General features: G+C 33.8%; 6 protein-coding genes across 6 annotated transcripts; 3 read left to right on the top strand and 3 right to left on the bottom strand.

Annotated features, from left to right (window-relative positions):
* Nucleotides 1-2,131: 2,131 nt before the first annotated feature.
* LOC124915113 lies at nt 2,132-4,370 on the bottom strand. The gene is made up of 6 exons (XM_047455771.1): nt 4,209-4,370; nt 4,004-4,118; nt 3,381-3,750; nt 2,730-3,297; nt 2,583-2,650; nt 2,132-2,496 (listed from the first exon to the last, which is right to left on the bottom strand). Exons 1-6 carry the CDS (start codon nt 4,258-4,260, stop codon nt 2,443-2,445), a joined length of 1,227 nt encoding a protein of 408 aa, XP_047311727.1. The 5' UTR covers nt 4,261-4,370; the 3' UTR covers nt 2,132-2,442.
* Nucleotides 4,371-8,051: 3,681 nt separating this feature from the next.
* On the top strand, nt 8,052-11,071 carry LOC124916315 (extensin-2-like). Its single transcript, XM_047457040.1, has 2 exons — nt 8,052-9,342; nt 9,546-11,071. Exons 1-2 carry the CDS (start codon nt 8,052-8,054, stop codon nt 11,069-11,071), a joined length of 2,817 nt encoding a protein of 938 aa, XP_047312996.1.
* A 1,955-nt stretch (nt 11,072-13,026) lies between these two features.
* Nucleotides 13,027-15,218, top strand: LOC124914333 (pentatricopeptide repeat-containing protein At1g08070, chloroplastic-like). The gene has a single exon (XM_047454854.1). The coding sequence runs from the start codon at nt 13,068-13,070 to the stop codon at nt 14,931-14,933; it is 1,866 nt and encodes a 621-aa protein (XP_047310810.1). The 5' UTR covers nt 13,027-13,067; the 3' UTR covers nt 14,934-15,218.
* On the bottom strand, nt 15,040-16,627 carry LOC124914334 (vacuolar protein sorting-associated protein 29). The gene is made up of 4 exons (XM_047454855.1): nt 16,482-16,627; nt 16,081-16,261; nt 15,727-15,864; nt 15,040-15,544 (listed from the first exon to the last, which is right to left on the bottom strand). The coding sequence occupies exons 2-4, from the start codon at nt 16,210-16,212 to the stop codon at nt 15,248-15,250; spliced, it is 567 nt and encodes a 188-aa protein (XP_047310811.1). The 5' UTR covers nt 16,213-16,261; nt 16,482-16,627; the 3' UTR covers nt 15,040-15,247.
* A 3,341-nt stretch (nt 16,628-19,968) lies between these two features.
* Nucleotides 19,969-21,784, top strand: LOC124913870 (tubulin alpha-1 chain). The gene is made up of 3 exons (XM_047454303.1): nt 19,969-20,154; nt 20,243-20,477; nt 20,626-21,784. The coding sequence occupies exons 1-3, from the start codon at nt 20,062-20,064 to the stop codon at nt 21,651-21,653; spliced, it is 1,356 nt and encodes a 451-aa protein (XP_047310259.1). The 5' UTR covers nt 19,969-20,061; the 3' UTR covers nt 21,654-21,784.
* Nucleotides 21,785-22,777: 993 nt separating this feature from the next.
* On the bottom strand, nt 22,778-24,291 carry LOC124914913 (HVA22-like protein a). The gene is made up of 5 exons (XM_047455541.1): nt 24,103-24,291; nt 23,850-23,876; nt 23,621-23,743; nt 23,209-23,461; nt 22,778-23,135 (listed from the first exon to the last, which is right to left on the bottom strand). Exons 1-5 carry the CDS (start codon nt 24,162-24,164, stop codon nt 23,055-23,057), a joined length of 546 nt encoding a protein of 181 aa, XP_047311497.1. The 5' UTR covers nt 24,165-24,291; the 3' UTR covers nt 22,778-23,054.
* Between the last annotated feature and the right edge of the window lie 377 nt (nt 24,292-24,668).

Below are 24,668 nucleotides of genomic sequence, written 5' to 3'. Positions count from 1 at the left end.
TTTATTAATAAACGGAATAAAAAAAAAATGTGGCCAAGGAATGGAAGCGAAGATTTGTTCGGTTGCTGCATGTCATCTTCAATTAATTGAATTAATATTTAATAAACGGGAATATAAAATCCATGTCATTCTGGTCTTTACATAAACGGGTAAGTGTCTTTACATGGTAGGCAAGAGGTCTTTACATGGGTGGGTAGGGGGGTTTTACATGAGGTTTCTATTAAACTTAATGGAAGCAAATATATCTTCGCTCCAGAGAGTCTCGGGGCAAAAAAAATGAAATAAAAAAAAAATGGAAAAAGAAAACAAGCCGGTAATTGAGGCGAAGATTTGTTCGGTCGCTGCATGTCATCCTCAATTAATTGAATTAATATTTAATAAACGGAAATATAAAATCCATGTCATTTTGGCCTTCACATAAACGGGTAAGTGTCTTTACATGGTAGGCAAGCGGTCTTCACATGGGTGGGTAGGGGGGTTTTACATGAGGTTTTTATTAAAATTAATTGAAGCATATATATCTTCGCTCCAGAGAGTCTCGAGGTAAAAAATAATTACATAAAAAAAAAATATAAAATCCGAGAAAATAAAAGATTGAATTAATTGAAGCGAATATTATATCGCTGCCTGTATTATTTAATAAATTAAACTAATATTTAAAAAACGTAAATATAATATGCATGTCAATTCGGTCTTTACATGGACGTGTAAGTGTATTTTCATGAACGGCAGGCGTTCTTCTCATGGGTGGGTATGCGGGGTTTACATGAGGATCATGGCAACGGGCGTGTAGATCAGAGCGAAGATATCTTATCTGGGTATTATCTGAATATTATATTATTTCCTGGCGTTAACGGGCGCTTCCGTTAACGGCGTCTTGTGTGAACCCGGGCCTAAACCCGGATTCCGGATTCTCCCTCCCTCCGTCTCCTGCCCAGATTTATTTATTATTAAATTAATAATGCTGCAATCTGATTGGTGCGCCACAGGGGAACACGGCAATCGGTAGCAGAAGATCTGAACTGCATTCTTAGAGAGAATGAAATAGGGGGTCTGATGTGAATGAAAATCATTTGACACTTGAGTTGTTAAATTTTAACCCCATGTAAGATTGTCTTGATTAGAACAGTATGATGTGTTTTGGTAAGTTTTGTGATTGTTATATTTATAAAAATAGAATTTAAAGCTGTTGTTGTTGTTGGCCTAGTAGTTAATCAATCTGAAAGAAAGAAAGAAAGAAAGAAAGAAAGAAAGAAGAAGAAAAGATTGCTTGTTTGAGACAGTTAGAAAATATATCTGGAGGGACCTCTTCCCTTTTAGTAAAACCAAAAAGCTAAGTCTGCAACATTTTGAATAAAGTTTGAATAGAAGAATAGGAATATGAATAACTATATAAGGAATAGGAATAGAAGCATCAGCATCTCCCTTTTCTTTCCTTGTCTATTTATCTCCTTTCCTTCATCTCTTCTTATTCATCAATTGTCAAACTTAATTAATAACCCCCATTTGGTAGGTAAAATCAATGATCTAACATGCCTTTGAAGTGAAGTTGTTTATAGGAGGAAATACACAAATATAATAATAATTCTTCACAAACAAGTCCTTTACTTGTTATTCTTTCAAACAAAAATGTGACAATTTATGAAAAAATGTCAAATTAACCAAAAGGCTACGAATCAAACTCTATTTTTGATAAACCTCCATCCCCATACTATGAAAAACAACTGGAGTCCCTGAGGGCCATTTGCATTTTGCAGTAAGTGGGGGAGAGACAGACAGATAGGCACCTCTGACACAGTCTGAAATAAACATTATTATTATTGTTCAATAACAAGATTTTTATTTTTTCAATTTCAAATTATTATTATTTTGTTGTAGAAGATTTGTTAATGGCCTCAAGAATCAGATACTTTTAGAGAGGATAAAGTAAGGAAGAAAGAAAGTTAGATTCTTTAAATTAAAATAAATGATGCTATATGCCTTTTCTATATAGTTGGTTATTCCTTCCCCACCCACACTTGTCCATCCTCCCTCCGAATACAAAGTCTTGCGTTTGATCTATACTATAAAGAGAACCCAGTATCGAGCTCTAAAAAAAAAAAATAATACACAATTTTTAACACTTCTAAAAAGAAAGAAAAACAAAATATATTATTTTCAATATAATGTATATATAAGGATTTGTCCCAATCAACCACTCAATCACAATAAACCATTGAGTTTGAGGATAATGATAAGTACTACTTAGTACAGTACAAAAGACCATTATAATATATATATAAAAAAAAACATCCCAAATTAAGAAAATAAATCTTTCAAATTTCACACTTTTACCATATAACCAGTTTCTTCTTCCAACAACAACCCACACAATAATTCAAAAAAAAAAAGCACTCTTTAGTCATCATTTACTTTCAACTGCACTCTTGGATTTCTTCCTGTTTAAACTTGGATAGTGGTTGTTAAACTCATTTCTCCCATCTTCTGAAGAGCATCCTGCATAACAAAATTGATAAATCATTTATTAAAACACTTCATCTTTGTAATAGTAATGCTTTGAAGAAGAACAACAACTCTCTTACCAGGTTCTCTTTGTTCTCTTGAAGCAGGACATCGACCTTCTTAGTTGGTGAGCTATCATCAACTTCACCTATAAAATAATAATGGGTAATTAAGTTTTTTATTATATTGAATCAGGATCATAATACTACTAAATAAATAAAACATACCCTTTTTTTCATTAGTTGCATTATTATCATTATCTTCCTTGGCTCCTCCTTTCTCCATCTCTTGCCTGCGTGGCTTCTTCTTCATCTGACTACTACTTTTATCTAAATTGCCTCCTCTTTCTGAACCAGAACCAGTTTTGTTAGTTGTTGATGTTGCTTTCCTATAATAAGAAGTAGAAGATACCCTTGTGGCCATCTTTGTTCCAGGGTTATTATCCTTCTTATTGGTCTCGTTTGATAATGGTGGGATGATGGCTAAAGAAGCTGCTGTTGCTGCTGCTTTAGAAGTCGGAGTAGTAAGAGCTTTCAAAGATCTTGTTTTTACTTCTCGAGCTCCTCCTCCTCTAGTAATGGAGGAAGAGCTCCTCACATCATCATCAGATGACCGACTTCTTCCATCTTCAGGGACTTGGGAACTCGTATCAGACATCTGTAACTGCTCAAAGTGTTCTGAGATGTTATAGCTTTCAAATAACTCTTTCCCTGTTGCTGCCACAGCTTCTCCCAAAACAACAATATTATGTCTACGCGCATAGGATTTCAGTTCATCTCTCATTTTCTGAATCGGCTGCCATGTAATTTTAAGAGTGATCATCAATCAAGAAATGTATATTTGGATTTGAATGTTATATAAAAGTATAGAGTACCTACCTCGCATCCAGCTTCTAGTGCGAGTTTAAAGAATCCAAGTGAAATATTGTGCTTGGCTGCAGATTCAGATTGCTTAATATGTGATAGCCAATATGAGGTTGATGATAACAGATTCTTTCCCCTGCTTGTTGTTAAGTAGGATCTGGAATAATCTGAAGCTGGTGTGCCGTTTTTTCCTTGACTACCAAACAGCCTTTTCGCCTTGTTTGCCTCAGAGATGGGAGAAATGTTACCAACTGGTCTAGGATTAGAACTGGGAGTAGGTTTTGAAGGAACAGAGAGCCTTCTAGGAGGCTTAGCCGATGATCTGTTCTTGCCAGATAGATCAAGGACACTCACACTTTTGGCTACACTGGATGGTGGTCTACCCCTGAATAATAATAATAATAATAAAACTATTCAATTGAAAAACCTAATCGGAAATTGCCTTGACACTAGACAATATGAGATTCTACAGAATGTTTCATCAAATACTCCTCCAACAAATGTGATGAAATAGAAATCAAGCAAAATTGTTATATATTACAAAATGAACAACAATTCAGATAAGGTATATTTTCAGAAACAGGCAGCCTATTCAAGTTGAAAACGAGTTTAAAGAGGGAGATCAAGAGATATCGAACCTCTTCGAAGCAGATGATTTGTTCAATTCAGTAACTGACGGTTTCTCCTCCTTGGATTTCGTAGTTGCCGATCGCAGCGGATATCGAAGTTTCGTAGTTGTCTTCCCTGCGCTAACTGCAAAGCAAATTCAGAACGATAAGGACCGATTCAATCAATAATCGGTCATTTCTATTCATGATTATAGAGGTTTAAAGCATAGTTTACCAGGCGGTGCAGAAGATTGTTCTTTGGTGGATTCCTCCATTGATCCTTCCATTGTTTGCAGTTAACGATCTGATCTTATCTGAATTTTTGTTGTTGTATTAAGATAGCAAGCAATTTGATGAAGGAAAGAGAGAATGCCTGAATTTATAGCACTGCGGAAGTTGAGAAAATAAGATAACTGAGCTTCATCCGACACGTGGCCCCATATGGGCGGGAAATTTGAGAACTCAAAATATCCTTCTGCCCTGTTTGGTTACTTGAAGTAAACACAGTGGAGGAAGTGATTATTTTTAGTGTAAAACAAACAGATCTTAGAGAAAAAGAAAGAAAGGTGAAACGGCTCATTATCTGGGACCCATTATCGGTCCCGCGACAGCCTGCTGATGTCTTATTAGAACGCTCTTTATTTTGAACTTAGGAATTCAAATTTTGAATTTAATTAATTAATTAATTAATTAATTAAATCATAATATTTGAAATAATTAGTCTAATTTCCCGTTACTAATGCCAAATTCAATTCAAGATGATCTAAGGCTAATTGGATCATATCCAAAGCTATTAATTATGATTTAAATTTTGTTATTTTGTATTATATTAGAAAAGTATCTAAATTAAATCAAGAGTGATATTTTTTTAATTAAATTGAAAATGATCTGATTTGTGGCCTAATTAAGACTATATATTTATTTGGTAATCTTTTTTCTTTCAAACTTTTTATATAATTTAATTTTATTTATATCTAATTTAATTATATATATCATATTAAAAATAAATCACCTCCACCTTTTACTTTTTTTTTTAAATAATTGTAATTATAAAGTTGTTTGTAATTATCAGGATGATAATTGTGATAAAATAATAATTTTACAAAAAAATACTTTTTGACTTATTATTAATTGACAACATAATTTAATTATATAGTTTGTCTGAATTATAAACTCAATAATAAAATATAAAATGTGATCATTCAAAAAGTTTAAATACAATTTATTTTTTATTTTTTTATTTGAGTATAATTAATTAATGAAAAATAAGTTGAAACTTAAGCTTAACAGCAAAAATAAAATATGTAATTTTATTTATTTTCAAATCAAGTTATTATCATTACAAGATTATTGTGTATAATCGTAATCTCAAAGAAATATCATATTAATGCACTTAAAGTTAAATATGATTCATTTAGATTCAATGTTAGCATATACAAACAAAATCTTACAAAAACAAATCTACATATTTATGGACAACAAATATTAATAATTTAACATTAATTGTATATACAATAAATAAATATTAAAATTTAAAAGTTTAGTATTTATTATTAATTTTATAATAACAATATATATAAATGGATCTACATCTAAAATATATTGGTAAAGTAGTTGTATTCTATTTTTATATTTATTTATTTTTATGCTTTTCTTTTTGTTTACAGGTTTTTTATTATTTTTAATTTATGTTGATAATTTAAAAAATAATAATATATAAATAAATAAAAATATTATTTTATAACATGCGTCATTCCTCAAATGGTAAAAATTATGAGTTCGAACTAAATTAATATAAAAAATAATAATAATTTAATAAAATGACATATTTCACATTAAATAAAAAGTATTAGTTAGCTACCAGTCAATTGCCATACTTGGCTGGAGCCGTGCCCTGTGATAACTGATAACTCAACAATATATCTCATTCAATAAAATTATTAATAAATTTTATTTGTGTAGTATTTAAATATATAATCTCACATTAAAAATATTCCCATAAAAAAATTGTTTTTAAATGAAGTCTATGTATTCATTTTTCTTTTCTCAAATTACAAAACTTGATAGCACTTTGCTATATATCTAAAATACTTTGGCATAAAATGTATTAAAAAAAGAAATATATATACATATATATATTTTTTCTTTTATGTTCATGGTTATTCATATTTAGTGCTTTAGGGAGTTATAAAATTTAATATATTTGAAATTTTAATTTGATTTATTTTTAGTTAGAAAAAAAAACTATATTAAATTTGAAGAAATAAATATAATATTACAAGTATTTGAAAATAGTTTAAAATAATAATAATAAAAAAAACCGCATAAATTCAAAATGAACTGTGACTAATATTAAACTGTGTAAGAAAATGTCGCTAAAGAAGGCAATATATCCATAAACCCGTCGTAAATAAGATGTTATTTTTGAAATCGGGTTTTTATCAGTATAAGCATATGCATATTGACATGCTAGGCCGTATTGTTTGGTCAATGCTGCTGTAAGGGTCAATAGACATTATGTTATTTATTTATTTTAAATCATAACTTATTATCTAGATTGATAGAGACATCATAGTTAACTATGATATTAAGCGACTAAAATTAATAACTTAGAAATATGTCGCATTCAATAAAAAAAAACGAATTGGACTAAGTCCTAACATAGATTCGGTGCCCTTGGCCTCCATTAATTTTATTTTTTTTAGGTACGAAATTAACATATTTCTCTTAACCAATAAGTTTATTGACGTGTTATTAGTGAAAATCGAATATAATATATTTTTTCTTTTAAACCATACTATTTTTACTTTTACTATTTTAATAAGTAAATATTTATTTGAATCTGATTTTTTTTTTTAATATGAAAGAAGGTGGGTTTTCAAAGAGAATGGTAATTCATTTAAAGTATATTATTTAAATGTTAGAATTCATGTGCACAAAATAGAAATCTCTAGGCAGGAAAAGTCAATGCAAAACAAATACTCTATTGAACAAATGTCTACTGTTAGTAATGACCCGTAAAACTAAGGTGGTTCAAAGCGGCTACTATTTAATTTAATTACCATTCATTCTTCATCAAATATAGAGGGTAAACACTTTAAATATCCTGAAATATTGAATTTTAGATCTTTTATCGTTCTAATAATAATAATTGGTGTATGAGAGATTAAATGTCATGAAATAGTGACAATTTCCTACATTTAAATAATAATAATTTAACTTGAAAGAAGTTAAAAAACAAAATCTTCCCACTTGACAATCCACACTAATTTAATACTAAAGCACATTGCTTAGATAAATAAACATGGTCAAAACAGGTATCCTACTAACTAGGGTCATTAGATTAAAATTAATGTTAATTACTATTTATATATCTATATTATTATTAATTAAAATTTGACAAATTTTTAAACATGTAATGATATTGCTGATTTCAGCATTTTTTTTTGCTAAAATTGATTAATACCATTTATCTATATATTTATAAATTAATGACTATTTTTTAAAAATAAGATTTTTACACTTATTAATATTATTTATACTAATACAATCTAAATTTTAAATTAAGATATTTTTAAATACCACATACACTATCATTTAAAAATATTTTACTTGTACTTATTATCAATTATATGTTACAATATTTTACTTGAATCATGCTAATTATTTATTTATTTATTTCTAAGAATCATGTTGCTTCCTGTCTTCCTTCCTTCCTTTGCACATGGTAAGAGGAGAGATCGTGTTGATTAAAATAAATTGGAAGAATATTATTAATATTATTTATTTATGTTTAAAAATGAATAACTGTCAGGATTCATGAAGTGATAACTTTTAACAATTCATAGTCTCCATGTGAAGAGTTCCGAATTATAAGCTTACACAATCCTTTAAACAATTAATTTATTAATTAGCAATAAGTTGACCTTTTAAATTAATTCAATTTCATGCACTAACTTCTACTACTAAATATTACCTAGATCAATCCATTCTTCATCCTTGTATAAATACTTCAAGCTTCATTGTTCAATTCACAACTCAACTAACACTTCTCATATCTCTATATTTGCAAGACTCAATGAGGTCTCATAGTAGCGGCCCCATTTGGGGTCGTCTACTTTTTGTCGTCGTATTGACAATATCTTCAACATCATTTTCGTTGGCTGCTCCTTATGGATCTCACTCTCCACCGCCCTACTTGTATACTTCTCCTCCTCCACCTTTGTCTTCGCCGCCACCACCTTATTACTACCACTCACCTCCCCCTCCTTCGTCGTCACCTCCTCCACCTTATCAATACAATTCTCCGCCACCACCATCCGATCCATCTACGCCTCCTCCATATTACTATAAATCACCACCTCCACCGTCACCTTCTCCTCCACCACCGTACTATTACAAATCTCCACCACCGCCCTTGGATTCATCTACCCCACCACCACCTTTCCCATCTCCACCACCGCCTTATTATTATAAATCACCACCTCCACCTTCACCTTCTCCACCACCACCATACTATTACAAATCTCCTCCACCACCTTCTCCATCTCCACCACCACCTTATTACTATAAATCACCTCCTCCACCGTCACCTTCACCTCCACCACCATATTATTACAAGTCTCCTCCTCCTCCTGATCCGTCTCCACCACCACCATACTATTACAAGTCTCCACCACCACCTTCTCCATCTCCACCCCCACCATACTATTACAAGTCTCCACCACCACCTTCTCCATCTCCACCACCACCATATTACTACAAATCCCCACCACCACCTTCTCCATCTCCACCACCACCTTATTACTATAAATCACCTCCTCCACCATCACCTTCTCCTCCACCACCATATTATTACAAGTCTCCTCCTCCTCCCGATCCTTCTCCACCTCCTCCATATTACTATAAATCACCGCCTCCACCGTCACCGTCTCCACCACCACCGTACTATTACAAATCTCCACCGCCACCTTTTCCATCTCCACCACCACCGTACTATTACAAATCTCCACCACCACCTTCACCATCTCCACCACCGCCTTATTACTATAAATCACCTCCTCCACCATCACCTTCACCTCCACCACCATATTATTACAAATCTCCTCCTCCTCCATCCGCTGATCCTTCTTCACCACCTTCACCGGTATATGTCTACAAGTCACCACCTCCACCTTCACCGGCATATGTCTACAAGTCACCACCTCCACCTTCACCGGTTTATGTCTACAAGTCTCCTCCACCACCATATCACCCTCCCCACCACCACCATCAACATCTTATTGTGAAGGTTATAGGAAAGGTCTATTGTTACAAATGCTATGATTGGACATACCCCAAGAAGTCCCATAACAAAAAGCATCTTAAAGGTAATTTATTTTTATTTTTATCTATATATATTAACAAAGACTTCTCCCATATGTAGTTAACACTCCTATCTATTTTAGTCAATTAAGATACCCAAATATCATTTATTATTAAAATGTAATTAATTAACATTAGTCAATTTATAAAACATGCATACTTTATATGTCATGACTTACCTTTTATTCATTATTATTTCATTTAACAGGGGCTATTGTAGAGGTAACATGTAAAGATGAGAAAAAGGAAATAGTAAGTTATGGCACAACCAAAGTAAATGGGAAGTTTGCCGTTACTATTGAAGGATTTGATTACAAAAAATACGGAGCTAGCGCATGCAAAGCTAAGCTTCACGCACCACCGAAAGGATCATCATGCAATGTTGCAATAAACGGATTGAAAGATGCCATTCTTAAAGTAAAATCAAAGTCAAAATACGAAGTTGTGCTATATGCCAAACCTTTTTCTTATGCCACTAAAACCCCATCTAAAGAATGTACTAAGCCATTGACTCCATCTCCTTATTACTACAAGTCACCACCTCCACCACCTCAACCTTACTATTACAAATCGCCTCCACCTCCTTCTCCTTCCCCATCTCCTCCTCATCCTTACTACTATAAATCGCCACCCCCTCCGTCTCCATCTCCTCCACCGCCATATTACTACAAATCTCCACCACCACCAGATCCATCTTCACCACCACCATATTACTATAAATCTCCACCACCACCGTCTCCATCACCCCCACCTCCTTATTATTATAAATCTCCACCACCACCGTCTCCATCACCCCCACCTCCGTACTACTATAAATCTCCACCACCACCGGATCCATCGCCACCACCACCATACTACTATAAATCTCCACCACCTCCGTCACCATCTCCACCTCCACCATACTACTATAAATCTCCACCACCGCCTTCACCATCGCCACCACCACCATACTATTATAAATCTCCACCACCTCCATCACCATCTCCTCCTCCACCTTATTATTACAAATCTCCACCACCACCATCACCATCTCCTCCTCCACCTTATTATTACAAATCTCCACCACCACCATCTCCATCTCCACCACCTCCATACTATTACAAATCTCCACCACCACCAGATCCATCACCACCACCACCATACTACTATAAATCTCCACCACCGCCTTCACCATCGCCGCCTCCACCCTACTACTATAAATCTCCTCCACCTCCTTCACCATCGCCACCTCCACCCTACTATTATAAATCTCCACCACCACCATCCCCCTCTCCACCACCTCCATACTACTATAAATCTCCACCACCACCAGACCCATCACCGCCACCTCCATACCACTATAAATCTCCACCACCTCCTTCACCGTCTCCTCCTCCACCATACTATTATAAATCTCCACCACCTCCCTCGCCGTCTCCTCCTCCACCATACTATTATAAATCTCCACCACCACCCGATCCATCACCGCCACCTCCATACTACTATAAATCACCACCACCTCCCTCACCGTCTCCTCCTCCACCATACTATTATAAATCTCCCCCACCACCATCCCCATCCCCATCTCCACCACCTCCTTACTACTATAAATCTCCACCACCACCAGATCCATCTCCACCACCTTATTATTACAAGTCTCCACCCCCACCATCCCCATCTCCACCACCTCCATATTATTATAAATCCCCACCGCCACCATCAGCATCTCCTCCTCCATCAGCATTTCTTTACTAAGTATAACTAGATCCTTCCATTCCACCAGTTTTAATGTAAGTCTCGTCTTTATCTAATTAAATCATCAATTTATAAACTTTAGCTAAATATTTGTTTGTTACCTTGCAGATTTAGATCAAGAATAAAGAAAGAGTACTTTATCATAACTATACATAAATCGAAGCATCATATCAACATCAACTCAATAATGAAGTTCTGGAATTCTGTTGCACCGGAGAGACTAATTAGCCAGTTCTAGAACTACCTCCTTAAACATTCATATAATATGATGATGTTGATTGAAAGTCTTTAAATTAATTAAGTTGTTATATTTTTTTTAGTACATGTCCAATTACTACATTGTTGTATTCATTTAATCTCGTGTCTTATATGCACAAATAAAGATAATTATTATTTTTTTCAATAGTGCTACTATATAAAAACTATAATAAATACTTGTAAAACAAACTTATGACCTAAAAAAGGTAAAGAAATGTATGTAAAAATGTTTAAATATGAATCATAATATATATTAACATAATATTTAACAAATTATATATACTAAATTACTTTAATTAATTGCAATAAGATTATCTTTTTAATATAACTTCAAATATAGCAAATGAAACAAATAATAATAACAATTTTTTTTCTTATAATACTTCAAATTTTAAGGCCGCTATATAATAATATCTTCATTTGTCCCTCTGATGTTTATCATCCGACCTATAACCGCTTTTATGTAAGAATGAGTTACAATCAATTTGTGTTCTATTTTGAATCCAAAAAATTTAACTTCTTATTACACTTTTTATATTTTCCACATTTAGAGTTTACTAACTTTTAAAGTTATATTTTCTTTCTCTAACTGTCTCTATTATGATAATTCAGCAAATGATATAAAAAACGTACAATTATTCAAAAAAGTTAAATGTTTCTTATTTGAGATGGTTATGAAAAAAATAAAAATAAAATAGGCAAGATAATCATAAGGGTTTGTTTGGAATTTGGGTTTTGGTTATAATATGACTTATTTAATAAAATAACAATTAATGATGATTTTGAGAATTAGATAATTTTTTTAATAAAAAATTTAAAATACTAATATATAATGATAAAATAAATAATAATTTTAAATAAATAGTATTTTAATTAATAAAATGAATGAAATGATAAATTTTAGAAAAAATAAAATAAGTTTGACTCGGTTGAATTAGGGTGTAAATGAGTCCATTTTTTTTTATGAATTGGTCAGTAAAAAAGGAAGACAGAGGTTGAGTCAAATTCAAAGAACTCAAATTTGTAATAGAGTTGGAGTTTTATATTTTTAGTTCCATTATAACATTTATATTTATAATATATTATATTATATAATAATAATAATAATATATAATATTTTATCAAGTCTTCCCTCAAAATTCATCATTTTCTTCTGCCTCTTATCTCCCGTATAATCAATTGAGCAAATTGATATTCTACATGTTTCATCCTCGATCTGCCACCTTTCACTTTCCAACCATGAAAATAATCAAATAAACATAGAATAAAATAGGTAATTTTAATTAATAAAATTTAATTTTCGAGTTGTAATTCAAATTGTGAACCAGTTCAGTTCAAGTATAAATTTGATATTTGATATTTGATTCGAGATCGAGTTCGAATATATATAATGCAAATTAAGTCGATTTCGATATTCGACTCGACTCATTTACCCACTAAGTTAGGTTATTTAAATAACCTGAATGAACAAGTCCTAACAGGAAAAACAAATTTTTAAAAGAAAATCTTTATAAAAATATAATTGTATATAAAAATATTCAATTAAAAAATTTTCAAAAACGATCTTTAGTACAAGGGACATAATATGTTTATGGAAAGTTTAACTAGTTTCTTAAATTCCAAATATATATATTAATGTATAGTCTCATTGAATTACATATTAAGCGTGTTATAATTATTTTTTAAACTCCTATCTTTTTTATTGTGGCAACTCGATATATCCAGTCCAAGTCCAGGTATGGAGCTTCATGTGAAAAACTTACTCCACTCATCAACTCTCCACATAGCTCAGATCAACCAAATCCATGGCCTGCTCATCACCAACTTCCCATCTCTCATGCCGCTTTTCACCAGGAAGCTCTTGAATCTATCCTTCTTACAATATGCACATCAGGTGCTCGATGAAATTCCTCACCCAGATCATACTCTCTACAACCATTTCATATCTGCCTACTCCAGGCTTTCTTTGAACAGAGAAGCCATCCATCACTTTTCTTCTATGCGCCAAAAAGGTATTTGGACCGATTGTTATGCTTTTGCTTCTGTCCTCAAGTCTTGTTCTTCAATTTCTTCAGATACTGGGTTTGAAAAACAGGTCCATTCTTTGGTTGTAAAGCATGGGTTGGAATCAAGTGTTTTTGTTCAGACTTCTTTATTGGGTTTCTATTCTAAATTTGGTGATTTGAATTCTGCAAAATTAGTTTTTGATGGGGTTCTGGTTAAGGATCCTATGATGTATAATACTTTGATATCTGGGTATTCAAGGCATGGCAATATTTCCATGGCACGAGAGCTGTTCGATGAAATGCCTGAAAGAACACTTGTCTCCTGGAATGCCATTCTATCTTGCTATGCAAACAATGGTGCTTATCAAGATGGGTTTAGAATATTAGATCAAATGAAATCTGAGAAATTCCAACCTAATGAGTGGACTGTAGCAATTGCACTCTCCATGTGTGCTAAGCTTGGGGATTTTGAAATGGGAATGAGTTTAAAGCAGATTATTGATGACAATGGTTGGCATAACAATATGGTAGTCTCGACTGCACTTCTAGAAATGTATGTAAAATGTGGGGCAGTAGAAGATGCCCGTAAAGTGTTCGACAAAATGCTTAAACGAGATACCGTAGCATGGACATCAATGATTTCTGGATATGCTCAAAACGGAAGATCATCTGAAGCACTAGAACTATTCGAGAAAATGGAAGATAAAGTCATCAAACCGAATAATATCACTCTCGTTAGTGTTTTATCCGCTTGCTCTCAGTTGGGCTCTGCAGAAACTGGTAACAGAATCGGCGGCTACATAGAGAAACGCGGATTTGATTCAGACAAGTACGTCGCCTCAGCCTTACTCGCTATGTACTCAAAATGTGGGAACATCGAGAAAGCCCGTGAAGTGTTCAATAAAATGCCCCAAAAGGATACAGTGGCGTGGAATTCCATCATAACCGGGCTAGCCATAAATGGTCTAGCCGAAGACGCATTCCTTATGTTTGCCAAAATGGTAGAAACCGGGACTCAACCTGATAGTATAACATATGTGGGTCTCCTAACCGCCTGTGCTCACGCAGGGCTAGTCCAGCTAGGTTTCGAGTTCTTTAAAAGCATGAGGGAAGAACATGGGATTAAACCGGAGATAGAACATTATTCTTGTATTGTAGATCTTCTCTGCAGGTCGGGTAGAGTTGAAGAAGCTTATAAATTTATATGTGAAATGGAATTCGAGCCGAATGGTGTAGTATGGGGGACTTTACTAAGTGCGAGTAGAATTCAATCGAATTTAGAACTTGCTGAGATCTCATTGAATAAGTTGATAGAACAAGAGCCTGATAATTCTGGGAACTATGTTCTTCTATCAAATGTGTATGCTAGTGTAGATAAATGGCAAGAGGTTTGTAAATTCAGGAATTTGATGAAAACCCAGAATTTACAGAAGACAGCTGCTTGTAGTTGGATAGAGTTGGGGAATAAGGTAAATAAATTTTTGGTTAGAGATACTTCTCATCCTTTGTCGAATGATATTTATCGTGCCGTTCACAATTTGAGCACACATTTGACTCGGTTTTCTTATGATTTTGCTATCGAGTTAGAGATGAACTAAGAGTTTTCTTATGATCTATTTGTAAGGGTGATGCTAACTATCCCGGGAATAAATTTTTTGATCAGTACATATGATTAATGTAATGCTTTTTAACTTATAAACCAAACAAAGAAAAAACAACTTTTCCATTTCAACAAATATCTGTTTAAACTTGTTACCAACAACATCTACATAACCACATGTTCTTCAAACAAGCAAGCAAAAGAGATTAATACAAATGATCATATATAACAAAGAGGGTCAGTCACTGACTCACTTGTTAAGATCCTTCCTTAATATGAAAAAGAAAGAAAAAACAGAATTCAGTGTGGTGCTTAGTGAGTAGTAGTAGTAGTTTTCTTGAAGTCAATCTTGTCAACCTTAACTTCTCCATCGATGAGTTCATAGACGTAAACAACAACACGAAGGCCATCAATGTCCATGAGAACAAAGCTAGGGTTCACGTCATAAGTGATGCTGCTGTGTGCACCTGTTGCAGAACCGGGGTTTATGACAACACCTGCCTCATGTTTGTAGGCAGTGAACTGATGGGTATGGCCTGTAACAAGTATGTCTACATCCAACTGTCTCTGAAGCATGGCTAGTGAATCTAGATCTCCCCAAGGAATTACCTTCACAACAGTAAATAGACAAGGGCATTGAACAAAATCAAATAAATACTATGAATACCAATGACCTTTATTAAAAAAAAAAGTAATCAAGTTGACATCATATGGAGGATAAAGTAAACCAATATCCCTCAGAATTCAAAAAAGAAAAGAAAATGAGAATGGAAAAGAAGCATGATATAGACCTGATGGCCGTGGCACACGCCAAGCTTGAATTGACCAATAGTGAGTGTCTTAGTCTCGGGGTAACGGGTGCTCTCATCATACTCCCCTTTAGTAATATGCAGGTCGGGGCATATACTCTTTAAGTAGTCATGAACTTCCTGAACATATAAAATGTGAGATACAAAAACCAAACAAGTAACTGTTTCATTTGAAATTATCATTCAGATGTGGATCATATTAGATCACATTTGGAAACAACTGAACTTTAATGTGACCCTGAATCAAATGCATGTCTTGAGTAAAGCTCGAAAAACACCAAATTCATTGAAATAGGTTGACCTAGAATAAGATCTTCTTTGCATTAGAATACTTACTTTGATGCTTAGATTGCCAGTGCAAATGACATGTTGGATCTTCCCAGGAACGAGCATAGACTTGAATTTAGCAGGCAGATCATGGGCCCTATGGGGTATGTGAAGATCCCCCAAGGCCAGTACCAAGACCATCCTTTCTCTCTTCCCTAAAGTATGATCAGCACAAGTACTTATACGACTTCTGAAATAACAACAACTTCACAAATCAATTAAAACAATCCAATACAATAGGTTAATTTGGATATGCCAGTACGCAATGTGATCAAAACAAACAACTACAAGGAGAATCGGATTGAGTTTTAGATAATTAAACCCTAGATCAGCAAATGAGTATCAAATGAAATCGGAAATGAAAGAGAATCAAAGTTAATCCAAATTTTGAATGGAAACTCGAATCTAACCTTGTTATTAATCAATCAATCAATCAATCTCCTTCACTCTTGTCTCTCTTTGTGTGTGCGGGAAGGAAGAACAACAACGCTAATCAATCGGAAGTTTCCTTTCAGAGGGGTCGTGGAAGAGAAGCCAATTTTCATCGGACGGTTCTTATTTAATCACAAGCAGCTTTTACTCATCATCAATTCTAATTAATCTCACACAGCATAAATAATCTAATATATTTATTTATTATTTCTATTTTATTAGTTTCTTATTATATTTATTTTTTAATAACAATATTAAATTATACATAAAAAGATAATTTTATTTATTTATTCAAAATATAATATAAACCGTATACAGTATGCAGATTTTTTTTAAAATTTACAAGATGGTAATAAAAAAAAAATCAGAAAGAGAATGCAGGATGGTAAGTCAACTCCTCTTTATCAAACCCATTATCATTTTTAAATTATGGATTATTTGAAAATTATATTATTTAAAATAAATTAATACTTTTCTTATTCACTCATCAATTAAAATATTAAAACATCTTTTATTTATTTATTATTATATTAATACAACAAGATATTTTACTATCTATATCCTAAAAAGGTTATATAATCCAATGAGTTTTTTTAAATAATTCTGATCCAATAAAGCCAATACATAAAGATTGAATCAGGAATGACATTGCTCATGATAATCTATAACTGAATCAACTAATTAATATTGTTTATAGCATCATTGAAAATGTAGGGAAAGTAATATATAATTTTAAAGACTAAAAAAATAAAAGTTAAAAATTGACTTTCAAGACTTTAAGGTTCGTTTTTTTTTCTATATAGCTAGACACAATTAAGTTGGTGACAAATTCATCCACTTCAAGTCTAGTCGGTTCAAAATATTTTGTATGTAAATGACAATAACGACAAAAAAATACCGTTGTTATCGAAAAGTATGGAGATTGTAAGTAACAAGAAGTTTCCAAATATTTATAATTATGTTTTTACAGCGAAGTTATTCGGATTGATGAGGTCGCAGTTTGGAACCCGAAATAGATTTATTGTCAAAAGCTGATCTTTCTGGTTCTGCTTCCTCCATTCTTTTACCGATTCGGGGTCTTCTCCTACCTATATTGAATAGAACATGCCGAGCCAAATCTTCTTCATGGAAAACGGGGTATTCCCGCGTATGAGAACATAGTAATGGAGAAGGTAATAGCTAAAGAAGTAGTTTTGATGAAAGACCCTCTTTTTTGCTTCTTCATGTTGTGATCGCAGCTTCTTTGTCTTGCTATCCGCGGGTATGGTACCTTTTCCATTGACTTCTCGACTGCTTCATCGGAGGAAGGTGAAGAAAGCCGGTTTTGTTGGTGGGGGAGCAGTCAAAGAATGAACCAAAAGTAAGTAAGTTTCACAAGGTCAGAGTCAAGGGCAAGTATGCTCTCCAAGCTAGTTAATTTGAAAGCTGAATCAAGCGGGAATTTGAGTCATCAAGCCTTTTTGAAGTGCTTTACGAGTTCTCAGGCGATAGCTGGTGCAAGGCTCCCACAGGATAGAGTTGAAGAGATAATGACTATTCACCAGTTGAGACTCTTCTCCATCCGTAAGTTGTTTACTGAGGCCGATGAATTAAGTTCCCATTAGTGTGGACTATAGTAAGAACCTCTTCGGGGTTCTGTAGGCTTACGGCCAAGCCCATTTCTACTCCAGTTTCGTCTGGCTCCAAGCTCTCTGCTTTGAAGGGTTATTTTTTAGATCTTAATTCACTATTTTATTTTTTATTTTTTTAGGGAAGGTTAAAAGGTGGGGGAGAAGGAAGTCGAACCTCTGATCGACCTGGACACATAATCAATTCTGTCGAGAGATATTTTTGATTCCTTACTCAGTGAGTGCTGGGAAATCCCTTTTCTTAATACCCTTATTCTCCTTTCATCCGGAGCAGACGTAGTGGAAAAGGAAGTGATTGAGCGATGACAACCAGGAGGTGGGCTTGGAAGCAGCCATCCTTTGAAGAAAGCGTAATAGCTCACTGGTCTAGCTCAAATGCTTATACTTCCATTGAATCTTAGACTGACTGGAAGGAAAGATAGGCTCGGCTTTTTGGTCCAAAGATCACATCTCCCAGGGGAAAGAGAATGCCCCAAAGACGATCGGTGTTGTGGTACTTGGATCACACCTGATAAGGTGCCATGATACGATACGATACCTATCATAAGCATGAGGTCCTGAGACAGACGACCTCTCAGATGGGTAATGAGACACTTATGCTATTACTAAGAGTAAATATGTATTCTTGGGCCTTACCGTGGATCTATAGTTATAGTAGATCTATTATAGCCCGACGCGCTGCTTCAATGGCTCGATATGAAAGACGACCAGCTATACAACTTTGAGTGCCATATCTTCCAAAACCAAGTTGTGTATTTTTAAATTTTTGCTCTGCACTTGTCCACTTCCACTCTTAGGTTTCAATTTCATTGATTATGCCTAAATCTATATGGGCTAGTTAGGTCTTTCCACGAAGGGCCGACCCTGGGGTAAGTCCGGCAAATACTCGGGGCTAGGGCCGCTCATTTCCAGGCATACCATTTATTTCAAATAGTAAGATGTTTAGTTAAATCTTATTTTTAAACATAGAAGATTGTAGCCTAGTGATTTAAGATTAAAAGTTAGAGTTTTATTTTGTTATTGTTTTAATCTCAACAAAAAAAAAAAAAAAAATTTAACTATACCTAGGACAACAAAAAATATCAAGATTTTTTTTTATCGAGCCCGGAAACTCGGGATCAACTCTGTCTTCACGCTCACATGAATAATTGAGAAGATAAAAAAAAAATGTTGAAACTCAAAATCCAAAAAATGAGTTGTTTGGTCATATAATGAATCATCAGTTACAATTCTCGATAAACAAAAAAAATATGCTTAAAATTGTCATACTTATTGGAGTCTTAATACTATTTCATTCAAATCATATTAGAGCTCATCATTATTTTAATTGAGTTTTGATGTCCAATTTTATTCAAAATAAGTGAAAAAACCCGCTTAAAAGAAAGTATACAAAATCAAAACCCTTGTAAGCATCAAGCAACACATTAACAACAAAACAAAAGTTTCAAACTTTATTTTTCAATATGATAATAATAACTTGAAAAAGAACATACAAATTATCAGGCAGTTCAAATTTTTTTTGAATTAATTTTTTTTGTTTTGCTAAAAGGATTAATAAATTATTTGAAAAGAAAAAGTAAGTGGAACCAAAAGTTATCTCTTTCTTTTATTTTCAGTTGTCCCTTTCTCTAATAATAATACAAATTTGAACGGTATTCATGGTTTCCAACTAGGACCAAATTTCTATGTACGGTCAATTGCAGCTTTAAAGGTAAGAATAATATATTTCTTACCAAAGAAATGAATTTCTATAATTACATTTCAAATTTTGAATTCATTTCAAACGGATATCCACACCTCATTCTCCCGCTTCTTTTCTCCTTTATAATTCTCAAGGCTATACCATTTCCAGCTTTCTCCCCGTTCAGAATAACAGAAATCCAGTTCATCATCCTCTTTCTCTCTCAGTGTTCATATATTTCAGTTCAAGATGAGAGAATGCATCTCAATCCACATCGGTCAAGCTGGTATTCAGGTCGGCAATTCCTGCTGGGAGCTCTACTGCCTCGAACACGGTATACAGGTGCGATACATACATACAACTTCGATCCAAAAACTCTTATCAATTTCTCCATTAGTACTGTTTTCATTAACGATTACGATTATTGTAGCCTGATGGACAAATGCCTGGTGACAAAACCGTCGGCGGAGGAGACGACGCCTTCAACACTTTCTTCAGCGAAACCGGAGCAGGCAAACACGTTCCTAGAGCTGTTTTCGTCGATCTCGAACCTACAGTCATTGATGAAGTCCGAACTGGTACTTATCGTCAGTTATTTCACCCTGAGCAACTCATCAGCGGCAAGGAAGACGCCGCTAACAACTTCGCTCGTGGCCATTATACAAGTAAGATCGTACTAATTCCTACTTTGTTAACAACTTAAGAAATCAATCGATCTATGGATTGATGACATGAATCTATAGCAAGTTAGCTGTATTTGTAGAATAGAATCAAAACTTAAGAAATGTTGTAAGATTTGACTACTATGTGCAGTTGGTAAAGAGATTGTTGATCTCTGCTTGGATCGGATAAGGAAATTGGCTGATAACTGCACCGGCCTGCAAGGTTTTCTAGTCTTTCATGCCGTGGGAGGCGGAACTGGATCTGGTCTTGGTTCGTTGTTGCTGGAGAGATTATCAGTTGATTATGGAAAGAAATCGAAGCTTGGATTCACAGTATATCCATCTCCGCAAGTTTCAACCTCTGTTGTTGAGCCTTACAACAGCGTTCTATCAACTCATTCCCTTCTCGAACATACTGATGTTTCGATTCTACTAGACAACGAAGCAATTTACGATATCTGCAACAAATCACTCGACATAGAGAAACCATCATACACCAATCTTAACAGGCTTGTTTCTCAAGTCATCTCTTCTTTAACAGCCTCCCTTAGATTCGACGGAGCACTCAATGTCGACGTTACAGAGTTCCAAACCAATCTCGTTCCTTATCCTCGCATTCACTTCATGCTTTCATCATACGCACCTGTCATCTCTGCAGAGAAAGCATACCATGAACAGCTTTCAGTTGCTGAAATCACCAACAGCGCCTTTGAACCGGCTTCTATGATGGCGAAATGTGATCCCCGTCATGGGAAATACATGGCTTGTTGTTTGATGTACAGAGGAGATGTTGTTCCTAAAGATGTGAATGCTGCAGTGGCTATGATTAAAACGAAAAGAACGATTCAATTCGTGGATTGGTGCCCGACTGGTTTTAAATGTGGTATAAACTATCAACCACCAACTGTGGTTCCAAATGGTGATTTGGCGAAAGTTCAGAGAGCTGTTTGTATGATTTCGAATTCGACGAGTGTAGCGGAAGTGTTTTCGAGGATTGATCATAAGTTTGATTTGATGTATGCTAAACGGGCGTTTGTGCATTGGTATGTTGGTGAAGGAATGGAAGAAGGTGAATTTTCAGAAGCTCGAGAGGATTTGGCTGCTTTGGAGAAGGATTATGAAGAAGTTGGTGCTGAAGGTGGTGATGGTGAAGATGATGATGAAGGAGAGGAATACTGATTGATTGTTTTTGTTCTTCTTCATGTTTGTTTAACCAAAACTAACTCATTGGTTTTAAGCATTTTAGTAATGTTTTCTTTGAATGGCTAAGGCTAGTTTCTTGTTTTTTGTTAACCCTTGTCAAACATTTTCATTTTCTAATCCATTCTAATTTTTAACTTTGAAATTGACTCTAAAGTAATGATTTTTAATTTTAATTTACAATAATTAACATTAAATTACAATTCTATTTTTTTAAAATTATAATTTAATTCTATTTATCTTTTTAGGGTGAGCATTTTTTTAAATAAATTTAGTATATGTAAGATAATATAATAGATATTTACAAATTGTAATTAATTTATAAGAAAATAATGGTTAACACTTTATCCTATTATTTTATCTAATATATTTTAATTTTTGAGCTGACTTGCCACCAAAATTTATAATATTGATCATTTTTATTCAAATAACATTTTTTAAATGATGTTATTAAATTAGAAGAAAGCATATATGTTTTCAAAGAAAATGTTGATCTTCTCTAAGAGGAAACAGAAATAGAAGCGATAAAAATACAATTGACTTTCCAATAAATTTTCTTTTGGAGTTTCATTGAGGTTGACGACATCTTGTTCCTAGCTACTTTGGCTACCTGTATGGTGGGGCTCCTCCGTTGTGGGTAAACGAAACTCAATTCTACGAACCCGAGGAAAGGACTGGAGCTTTTTGTAGTGTAGCAGGAGCCCAGAGCTTTTTGTAGTGTTACAAAGAGCATAGATTATTTGTTTATTTGTATCAATTACAGTTAATATATATTTTTCACTAATAAACAATAGATACGTTTATAGTAAATATGAACTTCACTAATAAACTATAAATACCTTTATAGGGTACCTCTAGGTTGATAATACTGGTCTCGAGATACTTTTAGTATATTTCTTAATGGGTAACGATACTTGAGTTTGGTGCGTTACAAGTGGTATCAAAACCGACCCAATAGTAGGAACAAGGTATCACGAAGAGTACCTCTTGAATAGTCCTACGTCATAAAATCAAACTTGTATATTTTTTAAGAGTAAACTCTAGAATTTGTTTTTAATCATATATAAAAACAATCAAAATAAAAAGACGATGAATGTCAAAAGTGCTGAAAAAAAGAACATTATATATTAATGCCACATGAAGCACACAAGTTAAAACAATTATATCTACATAGCCAAGTTTAGTTTAGTTGTCTCTAGCAACCTTATAAAAAAGAAAGAACATGAACTGTATTTGCTGCAACAAACAGCAAAACATCATCATCATCTTAATCTTAAGTAGCATCAACACACACGTAACTAATAATAATAATACATCATTCCATCCATCCCGATCTAAACAAATAGTCTTCATCATAAAGGCAACGATAAGTCGCAAAGCTCAGTATCTGTACTCATGGGAGTGATGATCTTCAAAAAATGGATTATAACTCTCGCTCCTCATCTTTGACTCCTTATCAGTCTGCACCATATGCAAGAGATTTCAGTGAAATTTTCAATTAGTTGCATAAAAACAAATAAGATTAAAATCATACCTTATGAATGAGCTTCTCAAATGCATCAGGGCCGTTTTGTGCAATGTACTTCTCTGCAGCAGTGATGATATCATCGGGCTTACTGAATAAATCCTTGTCATTCTTCTTCCTCGGGACATACCAGATGTTAATACTCTGAGGATTTACAAACAATGGCCTTAGATAATGCTCATAAACATATGCAGCACCACTGAAGTATGGTATCACCAGCCAGCAGGTCCCAAATAACTTAGCATATGACCAAATCGGAATCCTGCCCAACAAAACACAAGTCATTTACATTCCTCTTGCAATTCAAGTGGATTCTAACACACAAAAGTTTCTTCTTTTTTCTAATTGGGTACAAAATGATTCATCAGTTTTCCTCAAACTGCCATCCAACCAATCAAAGAAAGAAAGAAAGAAAAATTACCATTCAATAAGTTTGGCAAAGGTAAGCTCGAAGAGGGTAATCATGGAATAAAGAATCCAATAAGTAAGCCATTGCCTATCGTCTTCAGCAGATTTGGTTTCGATTGCCCTAATTGATGCATATCTAAAAAGCAAAAGTATATGAGGGGAAGAGTCAGAAGAACATTCTTCTTTTTCTTCTAATAAATCTGAGCTACAATACAATAGAAATATAGAGAATCTAAACTTACAGTGGATAAACTAGACTGACCACGGGCCTGCAATTAGAAATTAGAAATTAGAAATCAGAAATCAGAAATCAGAAATCAGATGAATGTAGTAAACAAATTAGGTAAGGAATTGAGTTGAGTTGAATTCGCAAGCAGGGAAGGACTATAGTCTACTAATAATAATAATGATGATTAGTTTAGTTGAGTTGAGTAGAGGTTGTTCTCTAGGCTTAATAATTAGGTAAAGGAGATACTACAGTGACATTTGACATACCCAGCAAGAACATCAAAATTTGCGGCCAAAACCTTCAGAAAACTTCCAGCGCCAGATCCCATCTTGCCTTGCCTTTACTTTCTTTCTTCTTTTTTCTTCTTCTTCTTTCTTCGGTTGGATGGATGGATGGAAGATAGAAATAATGCCACCAGTTTTCACACTCGGCCTCTTCTTGCTAACTTTAAGACGTAAGAAAGAGAAACAATATATATATATAATATAATACCGACGCGTAGGGGCGAAGCCTAATTTATTTATTTATTTATTTTAAGATATATTAACTTCAATATTCTCCGTAAGTTTTATTACTTGCACAATTTTTATCCAAAACTTTATATACATTATATTTCATTACTTCTTACACATTAAATGTTCTTGCTCATTCTATTATAATAATTAGGGATGAGAAGATAAGAGCCTACACATTAAATGTTCTTGCTCATTCTATTAAGGTAGGGAATGGAATGCAATGCATTTATCATTTTCGTTTTATTTTTATTTACAGGATTTTTTTAATATCATCGCCTCATTCGATTTTAAAAAAGTTCTGTGGGATACAATTTATA

The sequence above is a fragment of the Impatiens glandulifera genome, chromosome 9 (genome assembly GCF_907164915.1).
Source record: "Impatiens glandulifera chromosome 9, dImpGla2.1, whole genome shotgun sequence".
NCBI classification, from domain to species: Eukaryota; Viridiplantae; Streptophyta; class Magnoliopsida; order Ericales; family Balsaminaceae; genus Impatiens; species Impatiens glandulifera.
This window is presented reverse-complemented; position numbering and strand designations above follow the sequence as displayed.